Below are 19,112 nucleotides of genomic sequence, written 5' to 3' on the forward strand. Positions count from 1 at the left end.
TATGATGACCACACAGCACATTCTATACTCCACCTTGTACACCAGTATGATGACCACACAGCAACATTCTATACTCCTCCTTGTACACCAGTATGATGACCACTCAGCACATTCTATACTCCTCCTTTTACACCAGTATGATGACCCACAGCACATTCTATACTCCACCTTGTTACACCAGTATGATGACCACACAGCACATTCTATATCCTCACCTTGTACACCAGTATGATGACCACACAGCACATTCTAACTCCACCTTGTACACCAGTATGATGACCACACAGCACATTCTATACTCCACCTTGTACACCAGTATGATGACCACACAGCACATTCTGTAACTCCTCCGTTGTACACCAGATGTCGACCACACAGCACATTCTATACTCCACCTTGTACACCAGTATGATGACCACACAGCACATTCTATACTCCTCCTTGTACCAGTATGATGACCTCACAGCACATTCTGTACTCCTCCTTTTACACCATTATGATGACCACACAGGCAACATTCTATACTCCACCTTGTACACCAGTATGATGACCACACAGCACATTCTATACTTCCTCCTTGTACACCAGTATGATGACCACACAAGCACATTCTATACTCCTCCTTGTACACCAGTAGATGACCACACAGCACATTCTGTACTCCTCCTTTTACACCCAGTATGATGACCACACAGCACATTCTATACTCCACCTTGTACACCAGTATGATGACCACACAGCACATTCTATACTCCTCCTTGTACACCAGTAGTGATGACCACACAGCACATTCTATACTCCACCTTGTACACCATTATGATGACCACACAGCACATTCTATACTCCTCCTTGTACACCAGTATGATGACCACACAGCACATTCTATACTCCACCTTGTACACCAGTATGATGACCACACAGCACATTCTATACTCTCTCCTTTTCACCAGTATGATGGACCACACAGCACATTCTATACTCCTCCTTGTACACCAGTATGATGACCACACAGCACATTCTATACTCCTCCTTTTACACCAGTATGATGACCACACAGCACATTCTATACTCCACCTTGTACACCAGTATGATGACCACACAGCACATTCTATACTCCACCTTGTACACCAGTATGATGACCACACAGCACATTCTATACTCCTCCTTGTACACCAGTATGATGACCACACAGCACATTCTATACTCCACCTTGTACACCAGTATGATGACCACACAGCACATTCTATACTCCTTCTTGTACACCAGTATGATGACCACACAGCACATTCTATACTCCACCTTGTACACCAGTATGATGACCACACAGCACATTCTATACTCCTCCTTTTACACCAGTATGATGACCACACAGCACATTCTATACTCCTCCTTTTACACCAGTATGATGACCACACAGCACATTCCGTACTCCACCTTGTACACCAGTATGATGACCACACAGCACATTCTGTACTCCACCTTGTACACCAGTATGATGACCACACAGCACATTCTATACTCCTCCTTGTACACCAGTATGATGACCACACAGCATATTCTGTACTCCACCTTGTACACCAGTATGATGACCACACAGCCTATTCTGTACTCCTCCTTGTACACCAGTATGATGACCACACAGCACATTCTGTACTCCTCCTTTTACACCAGTATGATGACCACACAGCACATTCTATACTCCTCCTTTTACACCAGTATGATGACCACACAGCACATTCTATACTCCTCCTTTTACACCAGTATGATGACCACACAGCACATTCTATACTCCACCTTTTACACCAGTATGATGACCACACAGCACATTCTATACTCCACCTTGTACACCAGTATGATGACCACACACAGCACATTCTATACTCCTCCTTTTACACCAGTATGATGACCACACAGCACATTCCGTACTCCTCCTTGTACACCAGTATGATGACCACACAGCACATTCTGTACTCCACCTTGTACACCAGTATGATGACCACACAGCACATTCTATACTCCTCCTTTTACACCAGTATGATGACCACACAGCACATTCTATACTCCTCCTTGTACACCAGTATGATGACCACACAGCACATTCTATACTCCTCCTTTTACACCAGTATGATGACCACACAGCACATTCTATACTCCACCTTGTACACCAGTATGATGACCACACAGCACATTCTATACTCCTCCTTGTACACCAGTATGATGACCACACAGCACATTCTATACTCCACCTTGTACACCAGTATGATGACCACACAGCACATTCTATACTCCTCCTTTTACACCAGTATGATGACCACACAGCACATTCTATACTCCTCCTTGTACACCAGTATGATGACCACACAGCACATTCTATACTCCACCTTGTACACCAGTATGATGACCACACAGCACATTCTATACTCCACCTTGTACACCAGTATGATGACCACACAGCACATTCTATACTCCTCCTTGTACACCAGTATGATGACCACACAGCACATTCTATACTCCACCTTGTACACCAGTATGATGACCACACAGCACATTCTATACTCCTCCTTGTACACCAGTATGATGACCACACAGCACATTCTATACTCCTCCTTTTACACCAGTATGATGACCACACAGCACATTCTATACTCCTCCTTTTACACCAGTATGATGACCACACAGCACATTCTATACTCCACCTTGTACACCAGTATGATGACCACACAGCACATTCTATACTCCTCCTTTTACACCAGTATGATGACCACACAGCACATTCTATACTCCTCCTTGTACACCAGTATGATGACCACACAGCACATTCTATACTCCTCCTTGTACACCAGTATGATGACCACACAGCACATTCTATACTCCACCTTTTACACCAGTATGATGACCACACAGCACATTCTATACTCCTCCTTTTACACCAGTATGATGACCACACAGCACATTCTATACTCCACCTTTTACACCAGTATGATGACCACACAGCACATTCTATACTCCACCTTGTACACCAGTATGATGACCACACAGCACATTCTATACTCCTCCTTGTACACCAGTATGATGACCACACAGCACATTCTATACTCCACCTTGTACACCAGTATGATGACCACACAGCACATTCTATACTCCTCCTTGTACACCAGTATGATGACCACACAGCACATTCTATACTCCTCCTTGTACACCAGTATGATGACCACACAGCACATTCTATACTCCTCCTTTTGGACCAGTATGATGACCACACAGCACATTCTATACTCCACCTTGTACACCAGTATGATGACCACACAGCACATTCTATACTCCTCCTTGTACACCAGTATGATGACCACACAGCACATTCTATACTCCACCTTGTACACCAGTATGATGACCACACAGCACATTCTATACTCCTCCTTTTACACCAGTATGATGACCACACAGCACATTCTATACTCCTCCTTGTACACCAGTATGATGACCACACAGCACATTCTATACTCCTCCTTTTACACCAGTATGATGACCACACAGCACATTCTATACTCCACCTTGTACACCAGTATGATGACCACACAGCACATTCTATACTCCTCCTTGTACACCAGTATGATGACCACACAGCACATTCTATACTCCACCTTGTACACCAGTATGATGACCACACAGCACATTCTATACTCCACCTTGTACACCAGTATGATGACCACACAGCACATTCTATACTCCTCCTTGTACACCAGTATGATGACCACACAGCACATTCTATACTCCTCCTTTTACACCAGTATGATGACCACACAGCACATTCTATACTCCACCTTGTACACCAGTATGATGACCACACAGCACATTCTATACTCCTCCTTTTACACCAGTATGATGACCACACAGCACATTCTATACTCCTCCTTGTACACCAGTATGATGACCACACAGCACATTCTATACTCCTCCTTGTACACCAGTATGATGACCACACAGCACATTCTATACTCCTCCTTTTACACCAGTATGATGACCACACAGCACATTCTATACTCCACCTTGTACACCAGTATGATGACCACACAGCACATTCTATACTCCTCCTTGTACACCAGTATGATGACCACACAGCACATTCTATACTCCACCTTGTACACCAGTATGATGACCACACAGCACATTCTATACTCCTCCTTTTACACCAGTATGATGACCACACAGCACATTCTATACTCCTCCTTGTACACCAGTATGATGACCACACAGCACATTCTATACTCCTCCTTTTACACCAGTATGATGACCACACAGCACATTCTATACTCCACCTTGTACACCAGTATGATGACCACACAGCATATTCTATACTCCTCCTTTTACACCAGTATGATGACCACACAGCACATTCTATACTCCTCCTTTTACACCAGTATGATGACCACACAGCACATTCTATACTCCTCCTTGTACACCAGTATGATGACCACACAGCACATTCTATACTCCTCCTTTTACACCAGTATGATGACCACACAGCACATTCTATACTCCACCTTGTACACCAGTATGATGACCACACAGCACATTCTATACTCCTCCTTGTACACCAGTATGATGACCACACAGCACATTCTATACTCCTCCTTGTACACCAGTATGATGACCACACAGCACATTCTATACTCCACCTTGTACACCAGTATGATGACCACACAGCACATTCTATACTCCTCCTTGTACACCAGTATGATGACCACACAGCACATTCTGTACTCCACCTTGTACACCAGTATGATGACCACACAGCACATTCTGTACTCCACCTTGTACACCAGTATGATGACCACACAGCACATTCTATACTCCACCTTGTACACCAGTATGATGACCACACAGCACATTCTATACTCCTCCTTGTACACCAGTATGATGACCACACAGCACATTCTATACTCCACCTTGTACACCAGTATGATGACCACACAGCACATTCTATACTCCTCCTTTTACACCAGTATGATGACCACACAGCACATTCTATACTCCACCTTGTACACCAGTATGATGACCACACAGCACATTCTATACTCCTCCTTTTACACCAGTATGATGACCACACAGCACATTCTATACTCCTCCTTTTACACCAGTATGATGACCACACAGCACATTCTATACTCCTCCTTTTACACCAGTATGATGACCACACAACCCGTCATACAGATATAATCTCCTCCCACAAGATTCTTTATATTGGAACATGAGTAGAAACACGGGAGAGCTGAATATTTAAAGGGAATGTTTTGTCAAAAATGACCCATTGTTTAAATCATGTTTTTATATTAAGCATTTTTTTTACATTTCTGGTGAAATGTCACTATATAAAAAATAATCTTGAAATCCTTCAGTTTTCACACAGGCCACTGAGCATATAGGCTTAAAGAGAACCCGTCGCCAAAAAATGCACTGCAATCTGAACGCACAGAGTTATAGAGCAGGAGAAGCTGAGCAGATTGATATATATATTTTCGTGTGAAACGATTCAGTAAAACTTGTAATTTTTACATTTGCATCTGCAGCCCTATGAAGTGCTATCTGTACAGGAGGAAGGTGTTACCAGTGACTGACCGCTATCTCTGTATGCACTCTTATACACACAATGCCATCAGTCACTGATAGCCCCTCCCTCCTGTACCGTTGCTGTTCACAAAAGGTAGAAAAAGCGGAGATATAAATGTATAAATTACAGGTTTTACTGAATCTTTTCCCACGAATATGTACATGAAACCGCTCAGCTTTCAGATTGCATTGCATTTTTTGGTGACCGGTCCTCTTTAATCATAAACATACAATGGCTGACTCACGTCTCCGAATTACAATAAAAAGGTGGTACTTTATTATAAAGCTGGATCCAACATATCCCATCATCCCTCCATGGTTACCTCTCCCATACAAATCAGTGAATCATCTGCAGACTAGCAAGAGACTAGACTAGCACATTTCTGAAACTTGCTGTTAAAGAAGCACTCCAGTTTTTTATTTTCTTTCCTTAAATAGTGCAGCATGGGCCATTATTAGGCCGCCTGCACACAAGTGCGGGTGAAGGCACATAAGAATCGCATAGATTTCCGTGTATTTATGTGCGTTTCTGTACCATATTAGATTTTATTAGATGCAGTTTTGCCATAGATCTTGCCCTTCATTGGATAAAGGTGAATTATTAATCTAAAACCACATAATTGACATGCTGCAGATTTTGAAATCCCCACGGCAGGTCGATTTCACACAGAAAAAATCAGCAAAGTGTACATGACGGACATTCTGCACCACAAAAACCGCATGTATTCCTCAACATGTGCAAGTGGTCCTAAGGAATAAGATACAGGCTCTTGTGTATACCTGTTTGATTTGATGTGTAATTTGTGGGTTATCTGCCATCTTGATTCCGTCTTCCCTTCAGATATGGTTTCCCTAATGAATCTTATATTTCCCATCATGCCTGGCTTTCAAGAGAAAGAGAGGCAGAGTCTCCCCACACTGCATTGCTCTGTGTCCTCTGAGGGCAACCATGGCAGATTAGTGACACAGCTGCTGTCCCATCACACTGCATGGTCTCCATGTATTCCTGTCTGATATAGCGTGAGCCTGTCTCCCTTCTCTCCTGTCATCTCTGTCCGTTGTGAGCTCTTACATGCAGAAGGCAGAGAGACCAGTGTGGTACTACATCCAATAGAACTACGCTGGAGAGTCAGCACATACAGATAGTACAGGCAGTGTAAGGTTATATAACTGCAGCTAATCACAGTATACACTCACCTACTGTATATCTACACTTCTGGCCTATTAGATAGGGAAGACATTATATCTTCAACAGAATACAGGCATTTACAGAGGGCCTGATTGCTGCCAGGAGGGATTTGATTGGCGATGTCTTTAAGTTCACAGGAAGTCAGCCAGAAGGAGAGACCAACTTCCTGTTTACACATTACAGCGTGGTTTTATTTGTACATGTCAAAACCGCAAAAATGATCCTAGCTACCAGAGGTACAAAATGTCCAAACACCCTTGGGGCAAAAGGGTTAATGGAGTTTGCTTCTTATGTGCAGTCTAGAGTAATAGAACTAGAAACAAATGGTAACACAAGGAATTAGATATGCCAGAAGGTCAGGGTGATGAGGCAAAAACATAAAATCCACATGATCCATGCCAAAACTCATCCACACAATTGCCATGTTGTGTAGACATGTAGTAAAGGTGAGGTGAACATATGGGTGACTTCTGTTTTGGGAAGTGATTCCAAATTCCTTGAGTGTAGAGGATGTTGCTTCTTTTGGCCTTCCCCATCCTAATCTTGCTGTGCACAGAGAAATGGGCCCTCCTAAGCCTAATCTCCATAGATATCTTGATCTGATAAAGTCTAATGTGCCAAACAGCTTTATGTAAGTTGGAATAATGTGCGTATTTACAACCTACTCCGCTGCTACCTTGTTTTGCAAGCACATTAAATGAATGCGTGTTGAGTTTCTTTTTTTGTTCTTTTTAGTCAATAGGTCAAAACTATAGCTGCAATTGAAGCATCCTATGCATGTGAGGTTCTGAATTTTATATAGTTGTACTGTTCATCTGGGGGTAATTACCATATTCTTTGCTTTATAAGACGCACTGATGATAAAATGCACCCCAGGGTTTTAGAGGAAAATAAGAAAAAATATTTTTCATCAGACCTCATATCAGATCCTCAGATCAGACCCCCATATCAGGACCTCACATCAGACCCCCATATCAGGAACTCAGCTCAGACTCGCTTCAGACCCCCATCAGACCTGCATGCCAAACCCCGATCAGACCCAGACTCGCTTCAGACCCCCATCAGACCTGTATGCCAGACCCCCATCAGACTTTAGATCAGACCTCCATGCCAGACCCCCATCAGACCTCAGATCAGACCTCCATGCCAGACCCCCATCAGACTTCCATGTCAGACCCCCATCAGACCTCAGATCAGACCTCCATGCCAGACCCCCATCAGACTTCCATGCCAGACCCCCATCAGACCTCAGATCAGACTTCCATGCCAGACCCCATCAGATCTCAGATCAGACTTCCATGCCAGACCCCTTCAGACCTCAGATCAGACTTCCATGCCAGACCTCAGATCAGACCTCCATGTCAGACCCCTGTGTATGGGAGACTTCATAGTGCATTCGGCCTAAAACAACAGTTCAGTGAACCCTACTGCATATAAGGCTCTGAAGTAGACCAATGGTCACCGCACCTCTGCTAATAAAGTTGCATCAGCAGAAAATGCTTCCATTTTCGTGGCAGAATCGTCCTCCGCTGAGTCACGTTGAACGGACAGACATTGGCGTATGGTGAGAACCATCAGAGAACAAACACCCTGCAACCATTGCTGGAAGAACATAAGCTGTGTAATGGTCTGGGCAATATTTTCGTTCTCTGTGCTCACTCATTCATGTGGAAGGCACTCTTAACCAATTTGGGTATGAATCCATCCTTGCAGATCACGTACACCCATATATGCTGATTGTCTACCCTGGGGCAGATAGGATCTTCCAGTAAGACGATGCGACATGTCACCCATCTAGAAATATCTGACATTGGTTGGAAAAGCATGGCCAAAACTTCAAGTACTACCCTGGCCCCCTAATTTCCCAGACTTGAACCCAATTGAGATCTGTGGGCCACCTCAATCGTCATGCTGGCTCTATGTATCCTCCCACACTCACCCTCAGCAGCTGTGGGATGCATTGCAGTCAGCATGGGCCCAGATACCTGTGACAACCTTCCTGGACCTTATTAAGTCACTCCCAGCTCATCTAGCGGCTGTCCATGCTGCATACTGTAATTACTCTGGATATTAGCTGGTGTCATTATAATGTGACTCGACTGTGTACTTATTGCTTGTAACATCAGATGCTTACTTCTACTTCTTGAGGGCCTATTTACACGACTGTATATTTCTGTTCGCATCCGTTACGCAATTTTGCAGATCTATGCAGACCCATTCATTTCAATGTGGCTGCAAAGGATGTGGACAGCACACCGTGTGCTGCCCGTATCCGTATGTCCGTTTCGTGGTCCTGCAAAAAAACATAGAACATGGCCTATTCTTGCATATTTTGCGGACAACAATAGGTATTTCTATCATGGAGGAGGATGTTCTGTGTCCACATATGGCGGAAGCACAAGGCCAGGTATGCGTGTTTTGCGGAATCCACAAAAATGGATACAGTTGTGTGAATGAGCCTAACTCTAACTTATAAAATGTACGATGAAATATGATGTGAATAACCTTGGAAATAGAAATGTTACCAATGAGAAAGGCATAAAAAGGGAGATGGCTGTTTTAACACATATATATATATATATATATATATATATATATATAGATATATATAAAATAAATGGCTGCATAGGCTGAGATTGAGGTAATAATCCCACAAGTGGATGTATGATCCCACATCCTCGTTATGGTCATCTAACAGGCGTGTTACAAACAGCAGTCTCCATAAATCGTCCCTATAGTCCCTGCCTTCTGGCCATTTTCTTAAACCGTATTATTGGCCATGAACCTTGTGGATTAGGCTGTTTTTGGTCATTTGGGACACATTCTAAAGACATCCCCTAATGCAGATTGCTAGAGACGTCTGAGTGACTGGGTGAGAAGGCAGAAGCTGAAGCTTTTAGTCTTCATTGATTAGTGTGTGTGCGTCCTGACGAGGAACACCGAGGGAATGAAATATTAATAGTAAAGGAATTCCTGTTTTCTTTCGGAGGTGCAGACTATGTGCTTATGGCGGCAAGCATGGATAATTGGAAATGAGCTGCAATGGAAACTCCTTCGTCAGAGGTAAGGCCTGCTTAATAATGGATTTCTTTATATATACATAACACGTTAGGCCACCGTGACATTGTGCGGCCCCATAGAAATGAATGGGTCCACGATTCTGTTCTGCAAAATGCGGAACAGAATTGCTGACTTGTGAATGGACCCTAAAGAGGTGTCCCGTCAAAGCTAAGTGCAGTCCTAATCCTACACATTTTCTTTAACATACTCTAATGATGAGGGGTTGACCCTGATACCCAAGGCATAACATTTTAAAATGAGAAAAATGACTTTGTGCTCCCTGTCAGACATTAGGATCCTTACACACAGGAATTTGTCTCTTACCAGTAAAAATAAACAGCTAGAATATGAGCATGCATTTTTTTAGGGCACCTGCAATTTTTGCAGCATTTTTTTCTGAATGGTTGTGTGAGCTGAGTTTTTTCTGACATTCTCTTCCCTATAATAAAAGAGATGGAAAAATACCAGAGCTCCAGCATGCTGCGTTTTGGAGAGTAAGGCAGAAAGACAAAAAAAAAAAAGCACCACCTAATGAACAAAAACGGCAGTAACAAAAAAAATAAAAAATGCTTGTGTGTCCTGCATATCATAGTTCCCATAGACCTTCAGCTAACATCTGGAGCTGGCATTTTTACTGCAAAATACGCACCAAAAAAGATGACTGAAAATGCAGAAAGTGCAGAAAAACACTGAACAAGTACCACGTGAAAGCAGCCTAAAGGTCCATTCACACGTCCGCAATTTTGTTCTGCATTTTGCAGAACGGAATTGCGGACCCGTTCATTTCTATGGGATATCCGCACTTCCGTTCCCGCAATTCCGTTCCCGAAAAAAATAGAACGTGTCCTATTCTTGTCCACAATTGCGGACAAGAATAGGCATTTTCTATTAAGTGCCAGCGATGTGTGGTCCGCAAAATGCGGAACGCACATCGCTGATGTCCCTGTTTTGCGGATCCACGGATCCGTAGATCCACAAAACACACACGGGCGTGTGAATGGACCCTTAACCTAGTCTTCCTGGTAGATGTGTAAGCATGTAGGAAAGATGCCCATACGAGCGTTTACCATCTGATGAGGGATCGGTGTTTGCTCCTGCTTTACATGATGAGGTCACCACATTTCTCATGGAAAGTGAATTGTGTACTTCATGTCTTTCTGGGGTTTTGCCTCTGCTCTGCACATACAGTACAGACCAAAAGTTTGGACACACCTTCTCATTCAAAGAGTTTTCTTTATTTTCATGACTATGAAAATTGTAGATTCGCACTGAAGGCATCAAAACTATGAATTAACACGTGGAATTATATACATAACAAACAAGTGTAAAACAACTGAAAATATGTCATATTCTAGGTTCTTCAAAGGAGCCACCTTTTGCTTTGATTACTGCTTTGCACACTCTTGGCATTCTCTTGATAAGCTTCAAGAGGTAGTCCCCTGAAATGGTTTTCACTTCACAGGTGTGCCCTGTCAGGTTTAATAAGTGGGATTTCTTGCCTTATAAATGGGGTTGGGACCATCAGTTGCGTTGAGGAGAAGTCAGGTGAATAGTTACACAGCTGATAGTCCTACTGAATATACTGTTATAATTTGTTTTATGGCAAGAAAAAAGCAGCTAAGTAAAGAAAAACGAGTGGCCATCATTACTTTAAGAAATGAAGGTCAGTCAGTCAGCCGAAAAATTGGTAAAACTTTGAAAGTAAGGGCTATTTGACCATGAAGGAGAGTGATGGGGTGCTGCGCCAGATGACCTGGCCTCCACAGTCACCGGACCTGAACCCAATCGAGATGGTTTGGGGTGAGCTGGACTGCAGAGTGAAGGCAAAAGGGCCAACAAGTGCTAAGCATCTCTGGGAACTCCTTCAAGACTGTTGGAAGACCATTTCAGGTGACTACCTCTTGAAGCTCATCAAGAGAATGCCAAGAGTGTGCAAAGCAGTAATCAAAGCAAAAGGTGGCTACTTTGAAGAACCTAGAATATGACATATTTTCAGTTGTTTCACACTTGTTTGTTATGTATATAATTCCACATGTTCTAATTCATAGTTTTGATGCCTTCATAGTCATGAAAATAAAGAAAACTCTTTGAATGAGAAGGTGTGTCCAAACTTTTGGTCTGTACTGTATGTGTTAGAATTGTGCTTGTTCACCAGAGGGGTGCAAATCCTGTTCTTTGATTCTGGGCAGCATTCCAGATACGCAGTGTAGTAATTGGTGTCGGCTTGTGGTAGGAGCACACTTACTGTAGAGCAGATTTTATTCACCTGACTTCCTTGGCAGAAAACATGGTTTGAGCTCCCATAGTTCTTGGGCAAGTAAATGTGCAGATAGTGCTGTGGCCCCAAGCGATCTTGCCTTTTAGGCTGGGGCTACACCCCAACTTTACCCGCAACACAAGTCGCACAGCCAAAGATTGCACCACAACTAGTGAAAGGGAATTGGTCACGTTGCAACTGGTAAGTTGCCGCAACCCAGCCCCGTCACAAGAAATCAAACCTGGTGGATATTTAGCGATTGTTGCGCATTTATTCACTTGGTTATGCAGCATGTGTGGCGGCCAGAGTCCACAGTGTAGCCCCAGCCTTACTTGTAGCTTGAACGCCACCATTTTTTCAAGTTGAAGTCAGAAACTTAAGAAAATCATGGCTTCTAATAGAGATTTCTAGCCTTAATATTAATTCCCCACCCCCGATTCCCTCAAATTCAGTTGACGGGGCAGAGCTTAGCATGCCTGGTCTCCTGTTGCAGACAGGGGTGGGGGGGCTCCTGCTGCGCCAGTTCTCTTACAGCCAGGTGGTGGAGGAGCATCTCCTGGCACATCTGTAAAAGAGTAGTGTATTTAGTTATGTCTCACAGTTTTGATTGATAAAGAAGAGGATGATATTAAAGAAGTTGTCCAGGATTTACATATTGATGACCTAGTCCACTACTGTCAGATTGTCAGGGGTGCCACGTCCTGGACCCCCACCGATCAGCGCCAGAACTACACAACGCTATCTTTTATGCAGTGGTTGGGCTTGTCATCACTCACTTCAGTTTCCACATAAGGGACGGGGCTGTGTAGTTTTGGCGCTGGAGTTACAAGGTAACAGCTGGTTGACAGGGGTGCAGTGTGTCGGAGCCCCGTCTTTTTGATATGGTGGCCTATCCTGAGGATAGACTATCAGTATCAACATACTGGACAAGCCCTCAAAGAGGGCTTTTTTTGTAGTTTTGTTCAGTTATGGAGATTCTGGATTATTATTTCAGCTGTTTGTCCTTCAGTGTGGCTATTCCTACTGTAACGTAGGGCGGGAAGTTGTCACCATCTGTTTTAGAGGCTATAGGGAATGGTATGCAGGCCATTCTGCTTCCTGCATGTCTACCAGTTTTCCATACCTCGCAGTCACATCCTTATTGCAGACGTAAGCTAGCAGTGCAAACATTTCTACTGGGGAAGCTGTCTGAAACCGCCTGGGGAAAAGGGCTATGGTATGATTTAAGACAAGATTTAAAGGGTATTCCAGCTTCACAATATTGATGACCATTGGTCCGACACTCAACACTTCCATCGATCAGCTGTGGCCCCCGCTGTACAGTCTCTTCAGTATTTACCTGCATGCTGTCTAAGTAGTGGTGGCGGCACAGGGTAATTACAGATTTGTCCCATTCAAGTGAACGAGACAACTCCGTACTAACCTGTCACATTGAAGAAGCTGCAGCGTGAGCGATTAGCGCCTCAGCATCCTCAAACAGCTAATTGGTGGGGGGTGATTATTGATAGAACATAATTTAGTAGTATATTAATATTAAAGGGGCATTGTGACTATATTTACATGTCGCACATTGCTAGGATATGCCAACTCCTTCTGAATGTCGGGCCCTTTGAGCAAAGGGGCACCTTCTGTTTAATACACATGGATGCTCTGGGTCCGCATCAAGTGCACAGCGCTCTGTGGTAAGAAATTGTGTTCTGGTTCTCAGGGGAGGTCACCACATGTCCTAACGTGTGCCAAAACTTTGTTTTATCTGCTATTCGATAGATTTTATAGTAAGTCAAGTTTTGAGTCACTGATGTCTCGCTTCCCCTCTGTTTAGTGAACAGCGAATCTTCATCTGGGATCAAAATGAGTGACGTGCAGGCGACTGTGGAGTTTTCAGTGGAGCTCCAGAAGTTTTACAACGTAGACCTATTTCAGAGAGGGTGAGTACCGTATTCTGGTTAATAACTTGGGCACATTTCTTGTTTTTTTTGGCTCAGTTCCCTACAGCTAGACAGCGGCTTCCGGCGTGTGATGATGCCCAGATGATTCATAAGAATGTGCTGTGTGTGCCACTCACTGGGGCATTGCGACAGTCCAAGCTATTTAATGGCTCAGGTTCTCTACATACAGTATTTATGACGCTTTTTGTGTTACATATGATTGTGTTTGGTTAGTTGTGCTTTGTACTATTCTACGCCTGCCTTTGGGAGGGAAGCATGGCATGTGTTAGCTAGTATTCACACATGTATATCACCGCTTTTTTTTTATGCATTGGACCTTATCTATAAGTAGTGCAGGAAAAAGGGGAGGCCCTGAGCTCTATCCTGTGGAAAATGTCAGGGAAAGAAGGATCGGACATGATGAATTTCCATAATACAAAGAACGTGCTCTTAGCGGAGGCAGGAGTGTGTGTTCATTGTGGAGCTGGAGCACGTACCTGGCTTTAGGATGTTCTACGTAGGTTCGTAGTTTTCTTACTTCCTGATCTTAGTCGCATTGCAAAAAAAAAAAGGTAATCTGGTAGGTGATTGCTCATTACTAACAACTACTCCCCTTTTTCTTTTTTTGACTGTACTGATTATTTTACATTGTGACCTATTGATTCGCCTGTAGAGCTATAGCACAGCTAAGTATTGCATTTTCTTTGTATCCCCAATAATTATATACACTCACAATGATCCCCTGAGGAGTCTGGCATATTTCCAGATAGGGCTGGGTGATCATTAGAATTAATTTGGTTAATTCGCCCATTTAGTGCCCGATGATATTGCTTTTTTAAAATCGTCCTGTATTGCACCATTAATCCTGAGGATTCCGCATGTGCTGCCCTGATACAGCGCACCAGATCACCTCAGGAGACCAGCACTGACTGGAGCTGGGCTTACGCTGTAACAACTGGCAACAGTGGACACTTCCAGAGAGCAGTGGAACCAATAGCCGACCTTCACCAGGCTTCCTCCTTGGTCTCCCGCTCTTGTCCGCCATTTCTTCTCTCCGGTCCTCTTCTGGTCTCTTCATATGTCCCCAGGGATGTGCGACATGCAGGTAATGGACATAGTCACCCCGCTAACAGAGAAGGCCCGGCCAGCGGGGACAGTCTATGTGTAAGTGGCCTCGGGTATGAGGTTCGTCCCGTGATATGTCGCCTGTAGCAGTGGACATTGCCCCCTATGTGCAACCCAGGCCCAGTGATGGGGGCTTATTTACTTTTAGTGGTTGTAGTTGCAGAGGCTGGTATTATATTGTATTTGGTGTCAGTTTTTTGTAGTCTTCATCTTCCAGAAGCTGTGTATGTGTGTGTGTGTGTGTGTGTGTATGTATGTATATATATATATATATATATATATATATATATATATACACTGCTCAAAAAAATAAAGGGAACACTTAAACAACACAATGTAACTCCAAGTCAATCACACTTCTGTGAAATCAAACTGTCCACTTAGGAAGCAACACTGAGTGACAATCAATTTCACATGCTGTTGTGCAAATGGGATAGACAACAGGTGGAAATTATAGGCAATTAGCAAGACACCCCCCAATAAAGGATTGGTTCTGCAGGTAGTGATCACAGACCACTTCTCAGTTCCTATGCTTCCTGGCTGATGTTTTGGTCACTTTTGAATGCTGGCGGTGCTTTCACTCTAGTGGTAGCATGAGACGGAGTCTACAACCCACACAAGTGGCTCAGGTAGTGCAGCTTATCCAGGATGGCACATCAATGCGAGCTGTGGCAAGAAGGTTTGCTGTGTCTGTAAGCGTAGTGTCCAGAGCATGGAGGCGCTACCAGGAGACAGGCCAGTACATCAGGAGACGTGGAGGAGGCCGTAGGAGGGCAACAACCCAGCAGCAGGACCGCTACCTCCGCCTTTGTGCAAGGAGGAACAGGAGGAGCACTGCCAGAGCCCTGCAAAATAACCTCCAGCAGGCCACAAATGTGCATGTGTCTGCTCAAACAGTCAGAAACAGACTCCATGAGGGTGATATGAGGGCCCGACGTCCACAGGTGGGGGTTGTGCTTACAGCCCAACACCGTGCAGGACGTTTGGCATTTGCCAGAGAACACCAAGATTGGCAAATTCGCCACTGGTGCCCTGTGCTCTTCACAGATGAAAGCAGGTTCACACTGAGCACATGTGACAGACGTGACAGAGTCTTGAGACACCGTGGAGAACGTTCTGCTGCCTGCAACATCCTCCAGCATGACCGGTTTGGCATTGGGTCAGTAATGGTGCGGGGTGGCATTTCTTTGGAGGGCCGCATAGCCCTCCATGTGCTCGCCAGAGGTAGCCTGACTGCCATTAGGTACCGAGATGAGATCCTCAGACCCCTTGTGAGACCATATGCTGGTGTGGTTGGCCCTGGGTTCCTCCTAATGCAAGACAATGCTAGACCTCATGTGGCTGGAGTGTGTCAGCAGTTCCTGCAAGACGAAGGCATTGATGCTATGGACTGGCCCGCCCGTTCCCCAGACCTGAATCCAATTGAGCACATCTGGGACATCATGTCTCGCTCTATCCACCAACATCACGTTGCACCACAGACTGTCCAGGAGTTGACAGATGCTTTAGTCCAGGTCTGGGAGGAGATCCCTCAGGAGACCGTCCGCCACCTCATCAGGAGCATGCACAGGCGTTGTAGGGTGGTCATACAGGCACGTGGAGGCCACACACACTACTGAGCCTCATTTTGACTTGTTTTAAGGACATTACATCAAAGTTGGATCAGCCTGTAGTGTGTTTTTCCACTTTAATTTTGAGTGTGACTCCAAATCCAGACCTCCATGGGTTGAAAAATTGGATTTCCATTTTTAAATTTTTGTGTGATTTTGTTGTCAGCACATTCAACTATGTAAAGAACAAAGTATTTCAGAAGAATATTTAATTAACTCAGATCTAGGATATGTTATTTTTTGTGTTCCCTTTATTTTTTTGAGCAGTGTGTGTGTGTGTATATATATATATATATATATATATATATATATATATATATATATATATATATATATACACAATGAAACACGATGGCGGCACCGGACAAATGAAGATGACGGGTGCTAGGTCCAAGGGTATAGCTGCTTACCCAATATCATAGACAGGAAACCGGACAGCACTCCAGATAAAAAATTGTGGTTTATTCACCCATGTGGTGTAGGCAACGTTTCAGCTCATACACAGAGCCTTTCTCAAGCCTTGAGAAAGGCTCTGTGTATGAGCTGAAACGTTGCCTACACCACATGGGTGAATAAACCACTATTTTTTATCTGGAGTGCTGTCCGGTTTCCTGTGTGTGTGTGTATATATATATATATATATACAGGATGCCCCCTCTATTCAGTGCATCCCCCTATATACAGGACACCGTCTCTATATACAGTGTACATATAGAAAAATACACAGCACCACATAGTGCATAATCTGTGACAGTGGTAAAGGGGAGCTGAATAATGCTCACTTTATACCGTTGTGCAATTCAGGCACAGAGCTGAAAGGACATGAAGTACAGAGACCTTTAGCTGCAGCCAGGAGAAAAAGACCACCTTTGCTAGACGGGCAAGGACCAAATGTTTATTAGAAAAAACATAAATGCCCGTAAAAAAGGCAAAACGTTGCCATGTATTAAATTAACATTTGTTCTATACACAGTGCACATGTTTTAGTTAATTTTATCAAGAAAAAAAAAGTATATTATAGTTGATAATCATCCATAAAGGTTTTTTTTCTTTTTGCCCAGCCCTATTCCCAGAGGCAGGCAGAGGGCATACGGGCAAGATTCCAGCATGGTGTCGCTCTCATGTGGGCAGTTACTTCAGGTATTTATTGAGGGTACAGAACAGGGATATTTAGCTTTCTCAGACTCCGTCTGCCAAGGATATTTAGCGCCACTTCTGGCACTACATGTACAGTATGTGCCCACGTACATATGCATTGATGTGGTTGTATGCATGTATAAAATAAATGCGAGTTATGGTTTTGTGCAGGAATTAAACATTCATTGAAAACCAACAAAACTCAAATGAACCGGATGTGTGAAGCTGTTCCTTTATTTCTAAATCAATACAAGTTCCTCATGAAAATGAAAGCTGTGATTTGTTACCATGACTTCTGGGGAGAAAATAATTGTGTTACAAGCCGGAGGACAAATGCAGTGTCCCGTCGCCTCATAATCCTTTGCCGGACTTGCCCTGCAGTCAGAAAATTGTACATTTGTTTTATTCTTCTTTTGTAGGATTTTTGGCTTTAGTTAGTAATCAGGAAAACATAATCAGCCACAAAGAGTGAAATCTAAATCGGGAATACCTCAAGCAGCTCGAAGCACTGCTGTGGTTGTTTCTTTGCTTCCATTTTTACTTTTCCCTCCTGTTTTTTTTTTTTAGATATACAGGTAAAACTTGAAAAATTAGAATTTCGTGCAAAAGTCCATTTATTTCAGTAATGCAACTTAAAAGGAATTGCATTAATGCAGCTTAAAATTTGTGAAAAGGTTCAATATTCTCGGCTCAAAGTGTCGCACTCTAGGCAGCTAATTAATCCATATCCCCTGAGCAAAGGGGACCTCAAAATTGTGACTTTGGGGTTTCATAAGCTGTAAGCCATAATCATCCAAATTATAACAAATAAAGGCTTGAAATATCTCGCTTTGCATGTAATGAGTCTATCACATATGTTAGTTTCACCTTTTAAGTTGTATTACTGAAATAAACGAACTTTGCACGATATTCAAATTATTTGAGTTTCACCTGTGTGTGTGTGTGTGTGTGTGTATATATGTATGTATGTATATATATATATATATATATATATATATATATTTATTTGCAGGGTTGTATAAAATGATTCACTTTTTCAGCCATGGACATGCTATATATTTTACCTTTTATTTTAACTCTTTCACTGATGTTTTTTGATATAGAAGTAATGGACTGTACAAAGTAGAGTGTTGTCTTATTCACATCTCTTTAATATGGTCCCATGCTAGAGTAGTATTTGCAGTGCCAAAAACCGTATC

General features: G+C 43.3%; 1 protein-coding gene across 5 annotated transcripts in view; it reads left to right on the forward strand.

Moving 5' to 3' along the window:
• Positions 1-19,112, forward strand: part of FAM135A (family with sequence similarity 135 member A) — a 98,371-nt gene that overhangs the window by 25,479 nt on the left and 53,780 nt on the right. For 3 of the 5 annotated variants that reach the window (XM_040428631.1, XM_040428636.1, XM_040428635.1), the window contains exons 2-3: positions 9,792-9,859; positions 13,936-14,041. In XM_040428631.1, coding sequence (XP_040284565.1) covers positions 9,829-9,859; positions 13,936-14,041 — 137 coding nt within the window. In that variant the 5' untranslated portion in view covers positions 9,792-9,828. Of the gene's footprint in view, positions 1-7,531; positions 7,576-9,785; positions 9,860-13,935; positions 14,042-19,112 lie in introns of all 5 variants that reach the window. The other 2 variants (XM_040428634.1, XM_040428632.1) reach the window with 2 other exon arrangements.

This window comes from Bufo bufo, chromosome 4 (assembly GCF_905171765.1).
Source record: "Bufo bufo chromosome 4, aBufBuf1.1, whole genome shotgun sequence".
Lineage (NCBI taxonomy): Eukaryota > Metazoa > Chordata > Amphibia > Anura > Bufonidae > Bufo > Bufo bufo.